Below are 15,650 nucleotides of genomic sequence, written 5' to 3' on the forward strand. Positions count from 1 at the left end.
TAAGACTTTATATGTTTCTTTTTTGGCATAGAAAAGGTATTATCCATTAAAAAAGGAAAGGAAAAATATCAAGGCCCAATCTGCAATAGCAAAGGCAAATGGTCATCACACTGCTGCATTAACTGCCTGATTTGTACTTTAAGTGTCTCTGCAGGTCAACAAATACTAAAACACATTCTCCTGTTTTACTTGTTGGCATGTAGCATAAAAGCCCAGATTTCTGGCCTTTGAGATTTCCTCTTCTCCTGCCTCCCAGCTTTTCGACCTGTATACAGCTTTCCCCAGATTGTTTTTCTAAAATTACATTTATTCTCTGACTAGAAATGAAAGACATCAATATCATTATTTGTCATAATGAATGTCCTTCTTTCCAACTATGAAACCCTTAAGAAAAGACCACATGTGGTTTCAGTCTCTGTCTTTAGAGATGTACTGCTTTTAGAATTAAAAATCTGTGGTGGTTGCTTAGCATGAAATTCCCTAAATTTTTCTCAATTAGCTGTCTGAAAATAAGGTTGGAACTGTTGTTATCATGTCTAATTTAATCGCCATCTTATTTAAGTAGTCTAATTTTCATTGTTATTATTTCGATATACCCATGTTTAGTCTAGACTAGGAATACAGCCACCTTTGCAGAATAGCTGAATTTTGAAGAGCTGTGAAATAATTCTAGGGAAAAGTAGGATTTACTTTCAAAATAAAAACCTAATCAAATGATCCACTCTGTATGTTAATGCTGTCAAGCATGCATTTATGTTGGTAACAGATTTCTGAGGAACCATTAGCTGCATCTGCCTTCTTGTGATGTACTTTTGAATGTCATCCAGCTGATGAAAGAGAGCTGTTTGCTAGGTAAAGCCTGATCCTAACTGCTCAGGTGTCCCAACTGCTGGCCAAAAAGTACAAAGCACAAAGCAAATATATGAAGTATGAATGTGGTTTAAAGATTTTCTTTCTGGTGCTCCTGGTCTTTCTTTGCTCTCCATGCTGTGTAACTTTCAGAATTGTTTGACAAATGAAAAGCAACCTCTAGTAGTTTCTGGGTGCCAAAATGCAATCCAAAAGTGTGATCTAGGAGATCCCAAATTAGTATTTTTGCACTTGATGTCTTAAGGGTTTTAAGATTATTTTCATTTTAGTCCTTTCACTTGATTAGTCCTAGTAACTCCATGGCACTGTGGGACTATTCTGTTTGAAGGTGCTATTTTATTATGACAGTGCAGTACACTATAGTTGTATGTCTACGAACAATCTGGTCCTTAGGCATCTATCTCTTCACAGTATTCTTGGCAGTAGCCAAGACTAATGGTTTAATGGTTTGAAATATTACTTTCATTTGTTCAGTTTTTACATTTAATTTTTTCCTATCAGACATCTGTTCTTAAAAGTTTTCAGATATGTCAATGCATTTTAACAAATTTCTGATATGTATTTCTGATATGTTTATTTTTTCAACTGCAGGTTCCTTTGGTTATTTTTAAGCGGGAAAAGGAAGTGGCAAGGAAATTGGAATTTGATGGGCTGTATATAACTGAACAGCCCTCAGAAGATGACATTAAAGGGCAGTGGGACAGACTTGTTATCAACACACAGTGAGTTTTTACTTTGTTTCTGTATAGCTTTGCAAGGAATTATTTTTCAGTCTCTGCAGTTATTTAGTTGATCATCAGGCTTGTCAGAAGTGAACAGTTATGATGGCTATATTTCCAGCACAGGTGTACAAAATATTCAAGGAATTGTAATGTTAACATTTGGTATCACTTTTAGTCATTTTTGTTCTCAGGTTTTTGCTTTAAAAATATTTCTGTTCCTTAAAGAAAAGATTGCAATGAATTTATTTTGGCAAGCACAGTGATCACAGAATCACAAAACAGTTGAGGCTGGAAGGTGCCTCTGGAGATCTTTTGGTCCAGCTCCCCTGCACAGGCAGAGTCAGCAACAGCAGGTTGCCCAGGACCTTGTTCAGTCAGGTTTTGCATACTTCCAAGGATGGGGACTCCACAACCTCTCTGGGCAACCCTTTCCAGTTTTCTAACCACCCTCACAGTAAAGAAGTGTTTTCTAATGTTCAAGTGGAATTTCCTGTGTTTCAGTTTGTGCCCATTGCTTCTTATCCTGAAATTATTGTGATTGTTGTGTACTGCTGTCAGTTAGAGAGTGAATTACACTTTGGATCCTTTTAGTGTTTCTTGGAGACTCTTCCTGGTGGGACCGTGTGACCTAACTGCTTTAGTCAGCTCTGCTGCCATTTCCCAGCTAAGTTAACATGACATGCTCAACTCAATTTGATAACTTTCACTGCAGAGATGATAGCTAGCTGATGATAGCAACAAAGAGCACATTTGAAAAAAAGCCAGTAGTTAATTCTTGTGTCATCTTATTGCTACTTACTACTACTACTACTGTGTCTCCTCACAATCCTCTAAAATGTAATTTTTTTTCTGTGTTTTTCAGGTCTTTTCCAAACAATTATTGGGACAAATTTGTGAAAAGAAAGGTATATGAAATTAATTTAAAGTTTTAATGCGATTTTATTTTCATGTTTGGATAAATGTGGATTACACTTCTTTGAAATATAATTTTGATCCACTGTAGATTACCATGTTTACCATTTTAAATGGAATTCCTTACTCATCTTATGCTTACAACTACTTTCTTTTGTTCAGTTTGGATATTTATTCTTTCTAATGTGTTCCAGATGCAGCTTATTTTCTAAAACTGAGAAATTTCAAATACATTCATGTAATTCTGTGGACATGTGTACACTTGTGTGTTTGTTACAATATATGCAAATTGTTTTATCTCTGTATATTTATGTATATATCTATCTCTCAAAAACAGTCCTCTGTAAGTAAGGACTTTTGAAGTTCATTTCTTATAGATATTATGTCAAACGTTCTCATCTTGTTCTTAGTGAAATAAATGTTATGTAACACCATATCTTACAACAAGAATAATCCTTCTAGGATGTTTGGACAATATTTAAAAAGGGAGGTGTTTATGTTGTCAGACCAGATTTATTCTTCTTTCATACCATTTTAATGCCAGCTTACACTCACGCTTTTGCAAACATGCCTGCTTGAATACTTGTATCACTTTTATTTCATAATACTTTTAGATGAGCCTGGCTAAAAAAGAGCCTGTAAGTTATATTTTCACTTTGCTATAGAAAGTATTTTTTGCATGTTTGAAGAAGTAGTTAAATATGTATTTCTATCTGTCTATCGAAACACAGAGGAAAGAGTAACTTGCATAGAGTACTGAAGGAAGAAAATAAAATTCTACATTGCCTCTGTCAATGTAGCAGGTCAATGCTGATGAAAGATTCCTTTTCAAAAGGAAAGGAGCATGTTTCTAAATTGTGTGGAAGGTTTGGTACTTTATCTTTGACTGAGGAACTGTTCTTCACAAAGTTAAGTGACTTCAAGTACAGTATTTCGCAAAGAATGCTTTCTTTTATATAGTTTTTTTTAATCCCCAGGCTAGTGAATGTTATGTCTTGATATCTCTTCACAGTCAGGAAGCACTGTTCTCAGGCAAGTGAAGAAGAAGGCGTTTCTCTAACCTATTCACAGAGATTTAAAACATTGATTATTAGAAGACTGCAAAATACCATTTCTTACCTGCGGGAGTCATTCAGTTACGATCTTTTAATCCAAATCTTCATATTTCTCTGAGTATTTTTCTGCAAATGAGAAGGGACAGGTTATATTTAAGAAGGAGCTGTGCATTCAGTGGAATGAGAGCAAGTGAAATCCTTGGTCCCATCATTTAATTACTCATTTCCATATACAATTCCTATGTTGAATTTTGTTAGAAAGACAAAATTTAATAATATTGGAAGGGGATAGTTAGAATTCATGTAAAATCATTTTTACGTGTTACCTCTCCCTTCAAAATCTTTTGATTCTTACATATCATATGTATATTATGTATTCATTGCATTATTAAATACCATAAACTAAGCTCCTAAAATTATGCAATGGAGCTGTTTAATAAATGGAGATACCTTTCATGACAATTTTGATGTGAAATGCTTACCCTTAAAAGAAGAAAACCAAAAGTTACAGCCAACACTTTTAGGTTATCTAAAGAAACTTTCTAAACAAATACATTTTGTACCTTTTTTCTTAAAAGAATAATTAATAAGGGCCAAACACTTTTTCAGAGAAATCTTACTCTAATCAAAGCTTTTCACGTGCCTAGGATATTCATATATTCATAACATTTTTTTTCCTGAGAGTCCTTGGGCTGTATTTTTTTGTGTCTGTGAGGACGTTGACTTATTTATTCTCCTTCAGCTGAGTTTCTTTTCTCTTCCTGCTATCAGCAAGTAGGAATGTATTATTTTTGACACCTCTTGTATTTATCAAACTGATTGAAATTGAGCAATAAAAATTATTACTGAGCAAACTGATAGACAGATGGAAACAAACAGACAAAAAAGATTGTGTGTGTTAACCTTTTTGTCTTCAGAAAGCAAGCTAAAAGACAAGTGGTCTATCCAATTGATTTTCTTGAATATTCTTCCTAAATTTAGGTCATGGATAAATATGGTGAGTTCTATGGCCGTGACAGAATCAGTGAGTTACTAGGAATGGACAAAGCTGCTCTCGATTTTAGTGATGCTCGAGAAAAGAAGAAACCAAAGAAAGATAGCTCCTTATCTGCTGTGTAAGCATTTGCTTCTGGTTTGTCATTTGCTTCAAAGTTTGTCATTCAGCTCGGAATCTTCTTGCTGCTCTTTTATATATGGCAATATTACTGAATAATATAGTGAACTTAATTTATTATAGACACTGTAACATATATGCAGGACTCTACTGTTCTTTGTGTGTGAAGATTTAGTTTAGTGCACAGCTGTTTCAATGTACATTCTCACTATTTTGATAAAGTATAATTATAAGTGGGCTGGAAACTCCTTTTCATGGTTCTCTCAGTTCAACTCAGGCTGAAAGAATAGACAAAACTGACACTGTTTATTCTGATAATAAAAACTCATCAAATAAATTTATGTGCTCAAATAGTGACCAGTAAGATCTAGGAAGTTAGATGTTTATCCTTCACATCTTTTCATAATTTGTTTTGCCTGAACTACCTCCTTGCCTATCATCTGAAAGACAGACATGGAACAAAAGAAGTTCTGAGACATTCATATAGTCAGAGTAATTGTATTAATTTTTCTTCCTAGGAGAAAAAAAAAGAATATCTTCAGTTTCTGCAGAGCACTGCAAAAATGTATTTTCCAATGGTGCAACATAAAAAAAGTTTTTCAAATAGATGGACAGAATATATTTTAACAGTTGGACTTTTAACACTACAGAAATTCTGGTGTAAGAGTTTATAGATAGTTTTCTTTAAAAGTAATATTTGATCAGTGGATTTACAAGGATTATGTGAGGTATACAATAGGGCCTCCAGTGAATTAGAGCTACATTGAGTCAAGGGCTGATTTTGTAAAGATAGATCTGATAAATAAGGCTGGAAGGTATGAGATCAAGAAAGAGAAGTCATTCCATACTTCTAATAGCTGAATTTTGTGTGGGAAATTTAACAGCTATGACAGAGATTTATAGAACTGTTCACATAAAATATGTGCTTCAAAAATGTACATGTATCCACTTTTGACCAGTTTCAGAAATGAATCCTAATGAAATGACTAAAATTCCGATATATTCCAGATTCAGCATTTGAAATATAATTACAGTGCAAGAAAGAGAGAGGTGGGAAAAGCACTGGGGGTGGAACCCTTCCTCCACTGTCTTTGGGCAAAAACCTGAAGAATGGATATAACCTGGTGCAGATCCCAACTCAAGTGTCCCTGCTTCTTCCTGTGCCCAGATGCAGGCCCAACAAGATACCTATGTCTCTCTTAACACAGGAGGAAAATGCAGCATATAATGTTACAAATGACCAGGGTTTTCTTCTGTCTTCTTGACTCCTAACTCCTACCATTCCTTCTCCTTTCCTTTGTGCAAATGACCTGGGATTGATTCCCTCCCATCTGTCCTGCAAGTGACTCGGAGAACTATTCTTGCAAGTGACCATGCTCCTTTAGAAAATCCCGGCTGTCCCAATGATACACTGCATAAAAAAGTCCTCAACGTACTGTTATATTTTAACTCTGAAAGAACCGTTCAGCTTAGAGATGCAGTCTTGAGGTACTGCTTGCAGTACTACTTAAATACAGCCAACAAAGGAAGATGATGCAGTCGCAGCTTTATGGTAAATTAGATAGAAAAGGCAGTTAAAGTTTGCACACTGAGAATCAGGCAGTGCACTATTTTCTTTTCAATAAGTCTCCCTTCCAGAAGAGGGATGTCACCCACTTGCAGCAGGGATGGTGTACTTGAGAGAATAATAGGAAAGACACTAAGATAAAAGTTATTTCTCAGAGGTGATGTAGTGAGGTCAGTCCCTTTGCTTACTGCTGGTTTTGGTTCTGGTGTCATCAGTCTCCACACAAGAGGCAGCTGGGGGTCAAGCATCTGCAGCAACCAGCGACATAGGACTAATTTTGTAGGAGACAAACAGGACTGAAAGTTGGATGCTCAGATGATAGAGAAATTCTTCCCCTTCAGAGAAGAGAAAAGTGTGAACAAATTCCTTGTGAAGAATCTGATGTTCCGGTAGTTTGGAAGACAAACCATATCACAGGTGTTAAGTGTACGGAAAATAAGTGCAGTTAGCCTCAGACTGTGAAATTAAAAAATCTTAATCTTTCTTATCACAAGAAACAATAACCTAGGTTTTCAAAAGATTCTGGAGCAAGTAACTCCCTTGTTAGTTATGTTTTTTCTCAGAGACCAGTATTGTCTATGATGAACTAGTGGGCCTTTGCCCCAGATGACAGTCGGTTATCCCAGCATATTACACTATTTGAAAGAGGTGTTACAAGGAATCTAGTCTTCCTGGCAAAGAATGTCTCTTATCCATAATGGCTGGTGAAAAAGTAAGGTGTTTTATCTGAGGTGGTTTGTACACCAACTAGAATACCCACAATTTATATTTGATGTGACATCAGCACAGCATAGATTTACAAAGCTGTGGATGTGCTTATTTGTCCAAACAGAAGTATGTATATCTGCAAGTTGGCACGGTGCAGTAAGAATGATAACAATACTTCTTTCACCTTTGACACATTAGTAAATAAGGGATGTTTCTGATACTGGATGCATTCTACTGCACAAACAGTAACATCAAAAAAAAATCTTCCTAAGCACCTACATTGAAATGCTTTAGTCAGTAAGAGTTACCACATTTTCCTTAATGATTTTGTTATACCTTTAGAAACATGAATTTTATTACTGTCCTCCAGAACTGTTCTCTGTGTTAGATTAGCCTCCTGAAACAAGTTGAAAGAACCTTTAACAGAAAATGTCAGTGTCAGCTAAGAAAGTTGGTGTGAAGGGCTATTGGATTAAAACTGACTCTTCCTGGTTTTAGTTAATACATCATTTTGGAAAAGCATTAAAGACTACTGCAAGACTGTTTTTCATCTTGAGCTTACGGTAATGGTAGCTGCTTTCCAACTGGCAATGCCCTAAACAGCTCTGATGTATAAACATTAGAATGATTCAGGCTGAAAAGTTCAGCATTCTCTGATTCCAGTTAACATTATTGTCAGTGGATGGCCTGAGGTTTTTTTTTTCTTTTTAAGGGAAGAAGGAATAGCTTTTGAAAAACTACTACCTTAGATTTGGAACAGCTGATTACAGTAGACCTTAAGAAAGAAACTGTAAAAACATCTGGGTGCTATTGTAGGTGATGGAGTACTACTGCAGCTTGTAGCCAAACCTAATACAGGCAACTTTGCAATTTGTCCTATCATTCACATTGTGCATTCTCACACTGTGCTGTCATCCACTGTCACTGAACTCAGCTACTATAGCGATCACAACCTGTGACTGCCTGTTCATCTGTGCGGAGAGAGATCTAATTCAAAGATGCAATAATTTGCTGGTATTGAAAGTGCATATAAATTAATTCAGACTATGAAATTCATCCAATATAATACTAACCAATGATATTCCAAGGGAAACCTGAAACCATACTTTTTGATTTCCTTTGTCTTTTTATTTTTTGTATACATGGTAGTCTTATAATTCTTTGAGCCATTTGATGAAGGTGGTGAGCAGAAAAAAATAGGAGAATGCAATATTATGCATATTATTATTATTTTTCTATCCATATCAGGCATGCTTTAAAAACGTGAAAATATGAAAGAATAAACAGCTCCTTTTTCCATATAGGTCAATATTCACATTGTCTGTAGGAGCTCTATAGGTACTACTGTTTGCGAAAGATGAAATCAGCAAAGGTAAATTGGCTAGGGATGGGTTCCCTTTGTGCTAATTTTTTGCTGTTTCATGAGAGATTATGTTGTCAGTCCATAAGCACTCCTTTTTAGTCGGTGTGTAAGACATAGTTATGAATAGGCAGAATGTAGTTGCAAGAATACACTTGACACTGGAAGTGAAAGTAGTATGGGATCAGAATAAAGTGAGACATTCACTAGGTTCAGTAAGATTTTCAGAAATAAATTTATTGAGGTTTTGGCTCATTTTACCGCCTGAATATGTTATTGAATATTTGAGAAACTGTTCTCAACTTTTCTGACCTTTTATGATCTCTTCTAGGACAGAATTTTCAATACATTTTAGATTTCTTTAATAACTCCATTTCAGGATATAAATTTTTTTTTGTATCTTGGTGTTGTCAACAATGGTAGCAGCAAATCTTAACTGAGCTGGACCATCGTAGGAGAAACCGTTGGGTGGATGGTCAAGCAGCATTCCTAGCCTTGATGAAAAGGCTGCATGCTGGATTTAGCTTTGTGTTCCCTATTCAGTTTGCAGCATAACAAAATTTGCGGATCATGAACATGAGTCTTACAATTCCTTACAATATTTGAATATGAATTTTATTATGGATGCACTCTCCATGCTTTGCTGAGTGCAAACTTGAAAGCCTGTTATGTAAAAGTTTCCTCTCTAATATATATAGTTTGTGTGGTATATAAATATAATCCCTGCAATCCTAATCAGACAGTAAATGTCACCCAGTGACCATGTTCAAAGTCACAAGGGACAAAACTCAGCTGAGATCTTAGGCTTTAGTTTCTACAGAGTTCTCTGCTGTGAAGGGAATAAATTAATCTCACTCATTGCTGACATGAAAACAATTGCTGACAGTGCCATAATTCTGCCTAGTAAACATTAATCAATTCTGATTTTTAAAAAAAGTTTCATGCCACCTTATAAGAAGTTTTAGATTTAGATTTGTTAACCTGATAATTTGCTGCACTCTTCTTTGGTCTTTGCACAGGTTAAATAAATAAATAAATAAAATGGAATTTGAAGTCAGATGAATCTTGGTGAAATAGAAAATAGACTCTAGCATTCAGCATTAATCTCTGTGCTTATATTATTTTTTGCCGTTGCAGAGCATTCTGCCTTTACAGAGCATTAATAAAACAACGGCACTGCTATTTGCTCTGAGCAGTTTCTTGCTACGTACATACTCCCATGGAAGTTTAGTGAGGGCGGCAAAATGCAGTTCACCATGAATAAAGTGAAACAAATTGACCCTAAATGAACTACCATGACATCTAAACATTTTCTGTGTAAAAGCAAATGAATATATGAAAGATTTGCCTTGAAATATTATTATAGAGTTGAGAGCAAGGATCAAATATTTCATAAATCAGAAAAATTTCATTACGTTTCTTCTGCTTTTCCCTTTTTGTTCAAGTAGTTTAGTACACTTCAGAAAGAAAAAAAAAATGACTCCATTAAAATAGGCTGTAGACTCTTTTGAGTAGAGATCTTGGTCTAATTCTAAATCTATAATTTCTAAATCTATAATGGTGTTTTTCCATCACAGTGACTCCACTGATACCTCTGTAGTATTTATACTAATATACACAAGATGCAGCTCAAGTCTTTTGCCATTTAATTTGATGTATAAAATAGTGTAGATTGTTGGTTGTATTTAAATAATAATTTTGTATACGGTACACATAGGCGTTTGTCTGTTTTGATGGCAAAGTATTCCTTGGGCATTTAGAACCCAAATAAAACTATTACTTTTATGTGGTCAGTGTCCCTGGCTATGAAAGTAAGATTTTGAAAATCAGACCTTGCTAGGCTAGAGTTTAGGCTCTTGCTAGGCCTCAGGTAATTCCATATAAATATCTGGCACAGAACTGCTATTTACTTACATGAGACAGGTATACAATATCTGTTTGCATTATGCCTATCTGTTTAATCATTGCCAGTAGCTCTTTTCATTTAGGAACACTCAACTCATTCATATTTTAAGGATAAAGGTAGGTCAGATAACATTTTCCATACTATTATTTATATTTATTCCTGAATTGTGATCCATTTAGAATTTATTTTTGTTGGTATTATACAGATGTCCCAAATAGCTACCATTCCAAAAAAGACAAAGTAAAAAATAGAGAGGAAGAGCACAAGCAAAAGTGATGTCTTGTTTGGTCAGTTTTTTGCAAATATAAGTTCTCTGTGGGGTGGGTGGAGGGACAACCCTCAAACAAATAAGCAGTTTAATTATAGTGCAAAAATATAGTCGAAAGTTCAGATGTATATTTGTTTAAGAATAGTAGAAGGTGATGGAGTAAGAGGAGAATTAATGCCTAAAGGAGAGATATAAAGAAAGAGGATAGGAATAATAGTTTACAAACTCAGTCTGTACAACTGAAAATTTTGCCGAAGAGAGAAGAAAGGTAGAAGCGGCTAACTGGCTAATAAAGGAAAGTGAAGAACACTCTGAAAGAAGAAAATCTCTCGTGTAAAACACAATGGTTATGTGAGGCCACCATGGATAAGACAACCTTGTTATAGAACTGAATTAGACCTTTTAGTTACAGCCAAATCTATAGTCACCAAGAAGCTACAGTGGGAACGTATGCAGCCATATGAAAAATTTGTTTGAAAATTGCTTGCCGTATGTACAACTATTTTCTCTCCTAATGGAATACTATCAATAAGCAGAAAGGTATTAGAAATAATTTTACTAAATGTCCACCAGATGTAGATTTGCTAATGTCTATAGATAAATAGAATTTTAAATTTGTATGTTTAGCATGTTTAAATGGACAAGGCTATTTACATTATGGTAGAGTCCAAGGTAGCAAGAAACTTGGCAAACATAGATGATTTACTGGAAGAGAATAAAGACTAAAGATGAATGAAGGAGAAAGAAATACAACATATAGATACAAGCTAGATCTTTATTAGTACTTCGTATGGCTGTGCAGCTGCGCATCATATCGCATGGTTTTGTATAGCATGAATAGAATCACAGTCCTCAAGTACAGTGGAGTTCAGTGTTAACAAGTGACTTCCCTCATGGCAGAGTGACTTTTGGGAGAAGTGAAGCAGGGTAGAGCCTGTTGAATGTAGGTAAGCAAAGAGCCATCTAGTTTACTGCATAACGTGGAAAGATATATGGCCCAGGGTCCCTTTGAGCTTGGAGCTCAGAGAAGATGGAGAAGAGCAGATGTCTACTAATCATTTGGAACCAGCTGAGTTGCTATATTCTGCTTTTAAGGAGGTGCAAAAATATGTTAGTATCACATATGCTTCAGAGACTTGCAGAGACTTTCTGCTTTCTTGACGCAGAGCTACTCTAGGACTTCCCTAACAAATGTTGTGCAACCCAGTGTACTATTGGATAGCACAGTTTTGTTCATGGAGATGATGGGCACTTTTTAACCCAGTGCTTTGCTGTTCCTGAACATGCCTTTTTTGTAAGCAATTTCATCTTCTTGCTTGACCAGCTTTTAATACTCATTCTTCTTTATTCACATTTATTCCTGACATCAGTAAGGAAAGGACACAGGCTCTGGGATTCATTTCACTTCACTTTATCTGTCTTTAGTGTCATGTGACAGTATCTGAGAAAGTCACCTGAGGTAGGAGTTGGTGAGGAATTGGCATTTTGGCACGCACGTTGTCTGCCCTTTGTCAGCATCTACTTTAGGCTGAGATGAGTCCAATAAAAATGCCTGTTTCTCTCTGTTGACTATAAAGAGAGTCCCTGTAACTCGTATGTAGATGATTACATTGATCAGCGTTAGATCAGATGAATCCCAACCAGTATTTATTTTTTTGTTTCAACTTTTGTTCCTGACTGATCTAGAACAGAGAAAAAGTGTGAAATAGAACAAGATTCCAGTGTGTTTCAGCTTTCAGAGAAATAGCTGTGGCCTCCTATATTTATGGCTCAATACCCTTTTCTGTAGATTGTGTTGTATATTTTCCCATTGTGTTTTTATATTAAGTGCAATTTATGTATTTATTTTTTACAGGCTAAATTCCATTGATGTTAAGTATCAGATGTGGAAATTAGGAGTTGTTTTCACTGATAATGTGAGTTTATCATTTATATAAATATGTATTCACCTTATAAAAAGATATATACTTAACCTAAAGTGCTTCTGAAGGGGTTCTGAAATGTTTTGATTGACATGCATTTTTTGACACAAATGGGAAAAATTTTAAGAAGAGATTGAACAAATGTTTTCCACGTTAAATTGGTATTAGTCTATAGAATTTAATTTTTTTTTCTTCCTTCTGATATGCTTATTTCTTTGGGAACAATAATCAAGTGCTATGCTGTGAAATTACAAAGCTGTCTATATCAATTCTAATTGTCATTTTTTGTATTGTACATGAACTTTTTATTTACAGTCCCTTGAATATACTTGGAGCACAAGCAGATCAGTATAGTTAATATGTGTGAAATTACTATAATTTATAACACTCAAACAGATAGTAGGATGTGACACAATGAGGCTGATAATTCTATTCATCTGTATATTTGTCTTTTTTTTTAACAAAAAAAGAAACAATAAATGAGGCTGCTCAAATATTTTGGAGTTCAAGATCTCACTCGTATTGATATCTGGATTACCGCTTCCATAATCAACTTATTTTTCCAGTGAAAAAATGGGGTTGGGGAACAAACAATTTTGGAACTAGGACTGCTGGAGAATGAGAGTGATCTGACTTCAGCAAGGAAGAGGGGAATTTCCATGTTGAAGCTGGGAGGATAACATGAGACAGCATGACCTGTAAAGAGTCAGTTCAGGAATAGGTCTCCTCTAAGGGAGGGTGTGAAATTTCTCTTATAAATGTATAATTGTCTTTCTTTCCAACGAAATATTAAAAGATGGGGGAAAAGATGCAAATAACTTTTTTTGTAATAGCTAGTAAACTACTTAAAAAGTACTTAAATGGTAAATCAGAAGTTTGAATTACTTATAAAATTCCTTTTGTTAATTTCAGAGTGCTTTCATTTGTCATTTACCAGCGTAGGGCTTTAATATTTTAATGTAATTATTCAGAAATTCAGAAACAAAAAATCATTCAAATCAGAAAACTTTTTATTTTTGAAACACTAACAATTAAGGTTTTTAAAATTTATAAATTTAAATTTAGAGTTATCAATTTGAACTCTTTCCTGTGAACTCTACATTTGCTGATTTAATTTTTTTATACAATAAAGAAAATTCTCAAAGATCTTTGGCAAAAATATGTAAAATCATTTTTGTAGTTGTCTATTTAAATGAAAAGCACATTCCAACAACTTCTGCTTTTCCTTAATTCTGTGAATAAAGTCAGCCATAATAGTTATGAGTTTTACTTTTTAATGTACTTGTTTTTTTCTGTTAGTCTTTCCTTTATCTGGCTTGGTACATGACCATGTCAGTCCTTGGCCATTACAACAATTTTTTCTTTGCTGCTCATCTCCTTGATATTGCAATGGGATTCAAGACATTACGAACTATCCTCTCATCAGTGACCCACAATGGCAAACAGGTATCAAGAGCGTCATCTCTTCTCTCTTTTCTTTACTTAAGAAGTACAAAGGACTAATCACTCCATGACTGACTTCAGCTAAACTCTGAAAGCTGCTCTGCAGGCTTGACAACAGAATTATTCTTTCATCATGAAGTTTAGACCTTGTTTCCATGGGAAAACTAGCTAGTGGGATTTATAACCATAAGAAAATGGCACTAGATCATATGGCATTAAATTCATTCTCCAGCTGTTAGGGTAATGGTGTCATAAAGTCACTGTTCAGAAATTTTTCAAGGTTCATTTAAAGAAAGAACCGGCTGAGATCCAGTTACCCTTGCTGTTAGAGGGCTGTTTCAGAACCTCAGTCTTTTGATAGTAACAAATCTTGTCTTATGGAAACTATAAAAGCTGAAATTGTATTTCTGATTTTAAGTAGAGAAAATAACCAAGGCTTACCATTAATTCAGATATGTTGTAGGAGCAATGCTTCATGTAATCTGAGATTTCTAGTATTCCTCAAGTATGGCAGCCTTCCTAGTACAAAGGACCTTTATAAACAGATAATGGTAAAAAAAATCCTTTGTTTGCTGGAAGAAGATATTCCAGCAGGACAGCTAATATAATTCTGCTATGCAAAAGGGTTCGGGAAGGTAACGTAAAGGTCTTCTCTGTTTTGTGTACTTATTTGCAGTTGACCTAAGATGGGGCTTCAAGCCTGTCTTTATACTATAGGTGCTCTAGAAGTCTGATGGCTATTGCTATTTGGAAACTTATTAGTAGCAATTCATTGTTTTTATTCTGTTTTGCTTTAAGCAACTTTGATACTAGTGAAATGCAAAATCTTAGCAATTATTTTTGTAAATATGAACAGAGTGATATGAGAGGCTTTCTCTGGCAAATTTAATTCTGCCTGCAAATGCACTGTCCTCGCCACCAGTTTTTATGAATTAATACACATTGCAATGAACATGGTTTATATTCCAAAACAGCTAATGAAGTATGAGATATTTAAGAGAGAGTCTTAGTTTGAACTCACCTTGATAAACTGTTTTAAATTATGTGGTTAACTTAACAAGTTTCATTTGTGCAACAAAAAATGGCTTGAAAAGTTACAGGAATCAACATATTGCAGCATTTGCCCTTTGAAGAACAGATTTTTTTTTCTTAAATTCTTAATTCTAATTTCTTGAAAGAACAAAAACGGGGAAAAAAACTGTGACTGAATACAGTGAAAGAATTCTACATTAGTTAGTGCTGTATTTCTTTGATAATCTGCTGCTTTTTATCTTAATATCACAATCAGATAGCTATAATTACACATACCCTGTAGAAATTTTGAGGCCTTCTTGTATTAGTCTTACATTATGTAAAGTGGAAGCCCTCCAGGCTCATGACTCTAGATTGTGTATATGATTGCTGTAATGTCACCAGGAATTGTTTCTTAAGAAACCTTAACAGCAGTTGTGTGAGAAGAGGTCCATGATATGTGCATGTGAAAGTGGATACAAATGACTGAAATTCCTTGCTGTTACTGAGAAAAGCTTATTTGATAGAGTTTTCCTATTATTATCATTATTATTATTTCTGACATACCAATGGAAACAAATACAGTTATTTCTTCCTTAAGTCTGTATCAGCCGTGTATGAACTTCATCTCTGTGTAACGCTGCCTGAAAACAAACCTTAAAAATTTAGAAGCAGTGATCATACATAGTTTTCGAAAAGTGAACCCTACTATAAGCTCCAATTAAGATTCACAAATTAGTCCTGAGTTGTTTTTCATATTCACACTTATTCTGATCCACCAGAAAAATAACA

The 15,650-nt window shown here is 34.8% G+C and overlaps 1 protein-coding gene across 1 annotated transcript in view; it reads left to right on the forward strand.

The window, feature by feature from the left end:
- Nucleotides 1-15,650, forward strand: part of RYR2 (ryanodine receptor 2) — a 470,020-nt gene that overhangs the window by 435,824 nt on the left and 18,546 nt on the right. The window contains exons 96-100 of the mRNA XM_064509351.1: nt 1,462-1,592; nt 2,455-2,497; nt 4,541-4,674; nt 12,338-12,398; nt 13,704-13,850. Of these exons, the coding sequence (XP_064365421.1) occupies nt 1,462-1,592; nt 2,455-2,497; nt 4,541-4,674; nt 12,338-12,398; nt 13,704-13,850 (516 nt within the window). The remainder of the gene's footprint in view (nt 1-1,461; nt 1,593-2,454; nt 2,498-4,540; nt 4,675-12,337; nt 12,399-13,703; nt 13,851-15,650) is intronic.

The sequence above is a fragment of the Dromaius novaehollandiae genome, chromosome 3 (genome assembly GCF_036370855.1).
Source record: "Dromaius novaehollandiae isolate bDroNov1 chromosome 3, bDroNov1.hap1, whole genome shotgun sequence".
Taxonomy (NCBI): domain Eukaryota; kingdom Metazoa; phylum Chordata; class Aves; order Casuariiformes; family Dromaiidae; genus Dromaius; species Dromaius novaehollandiae.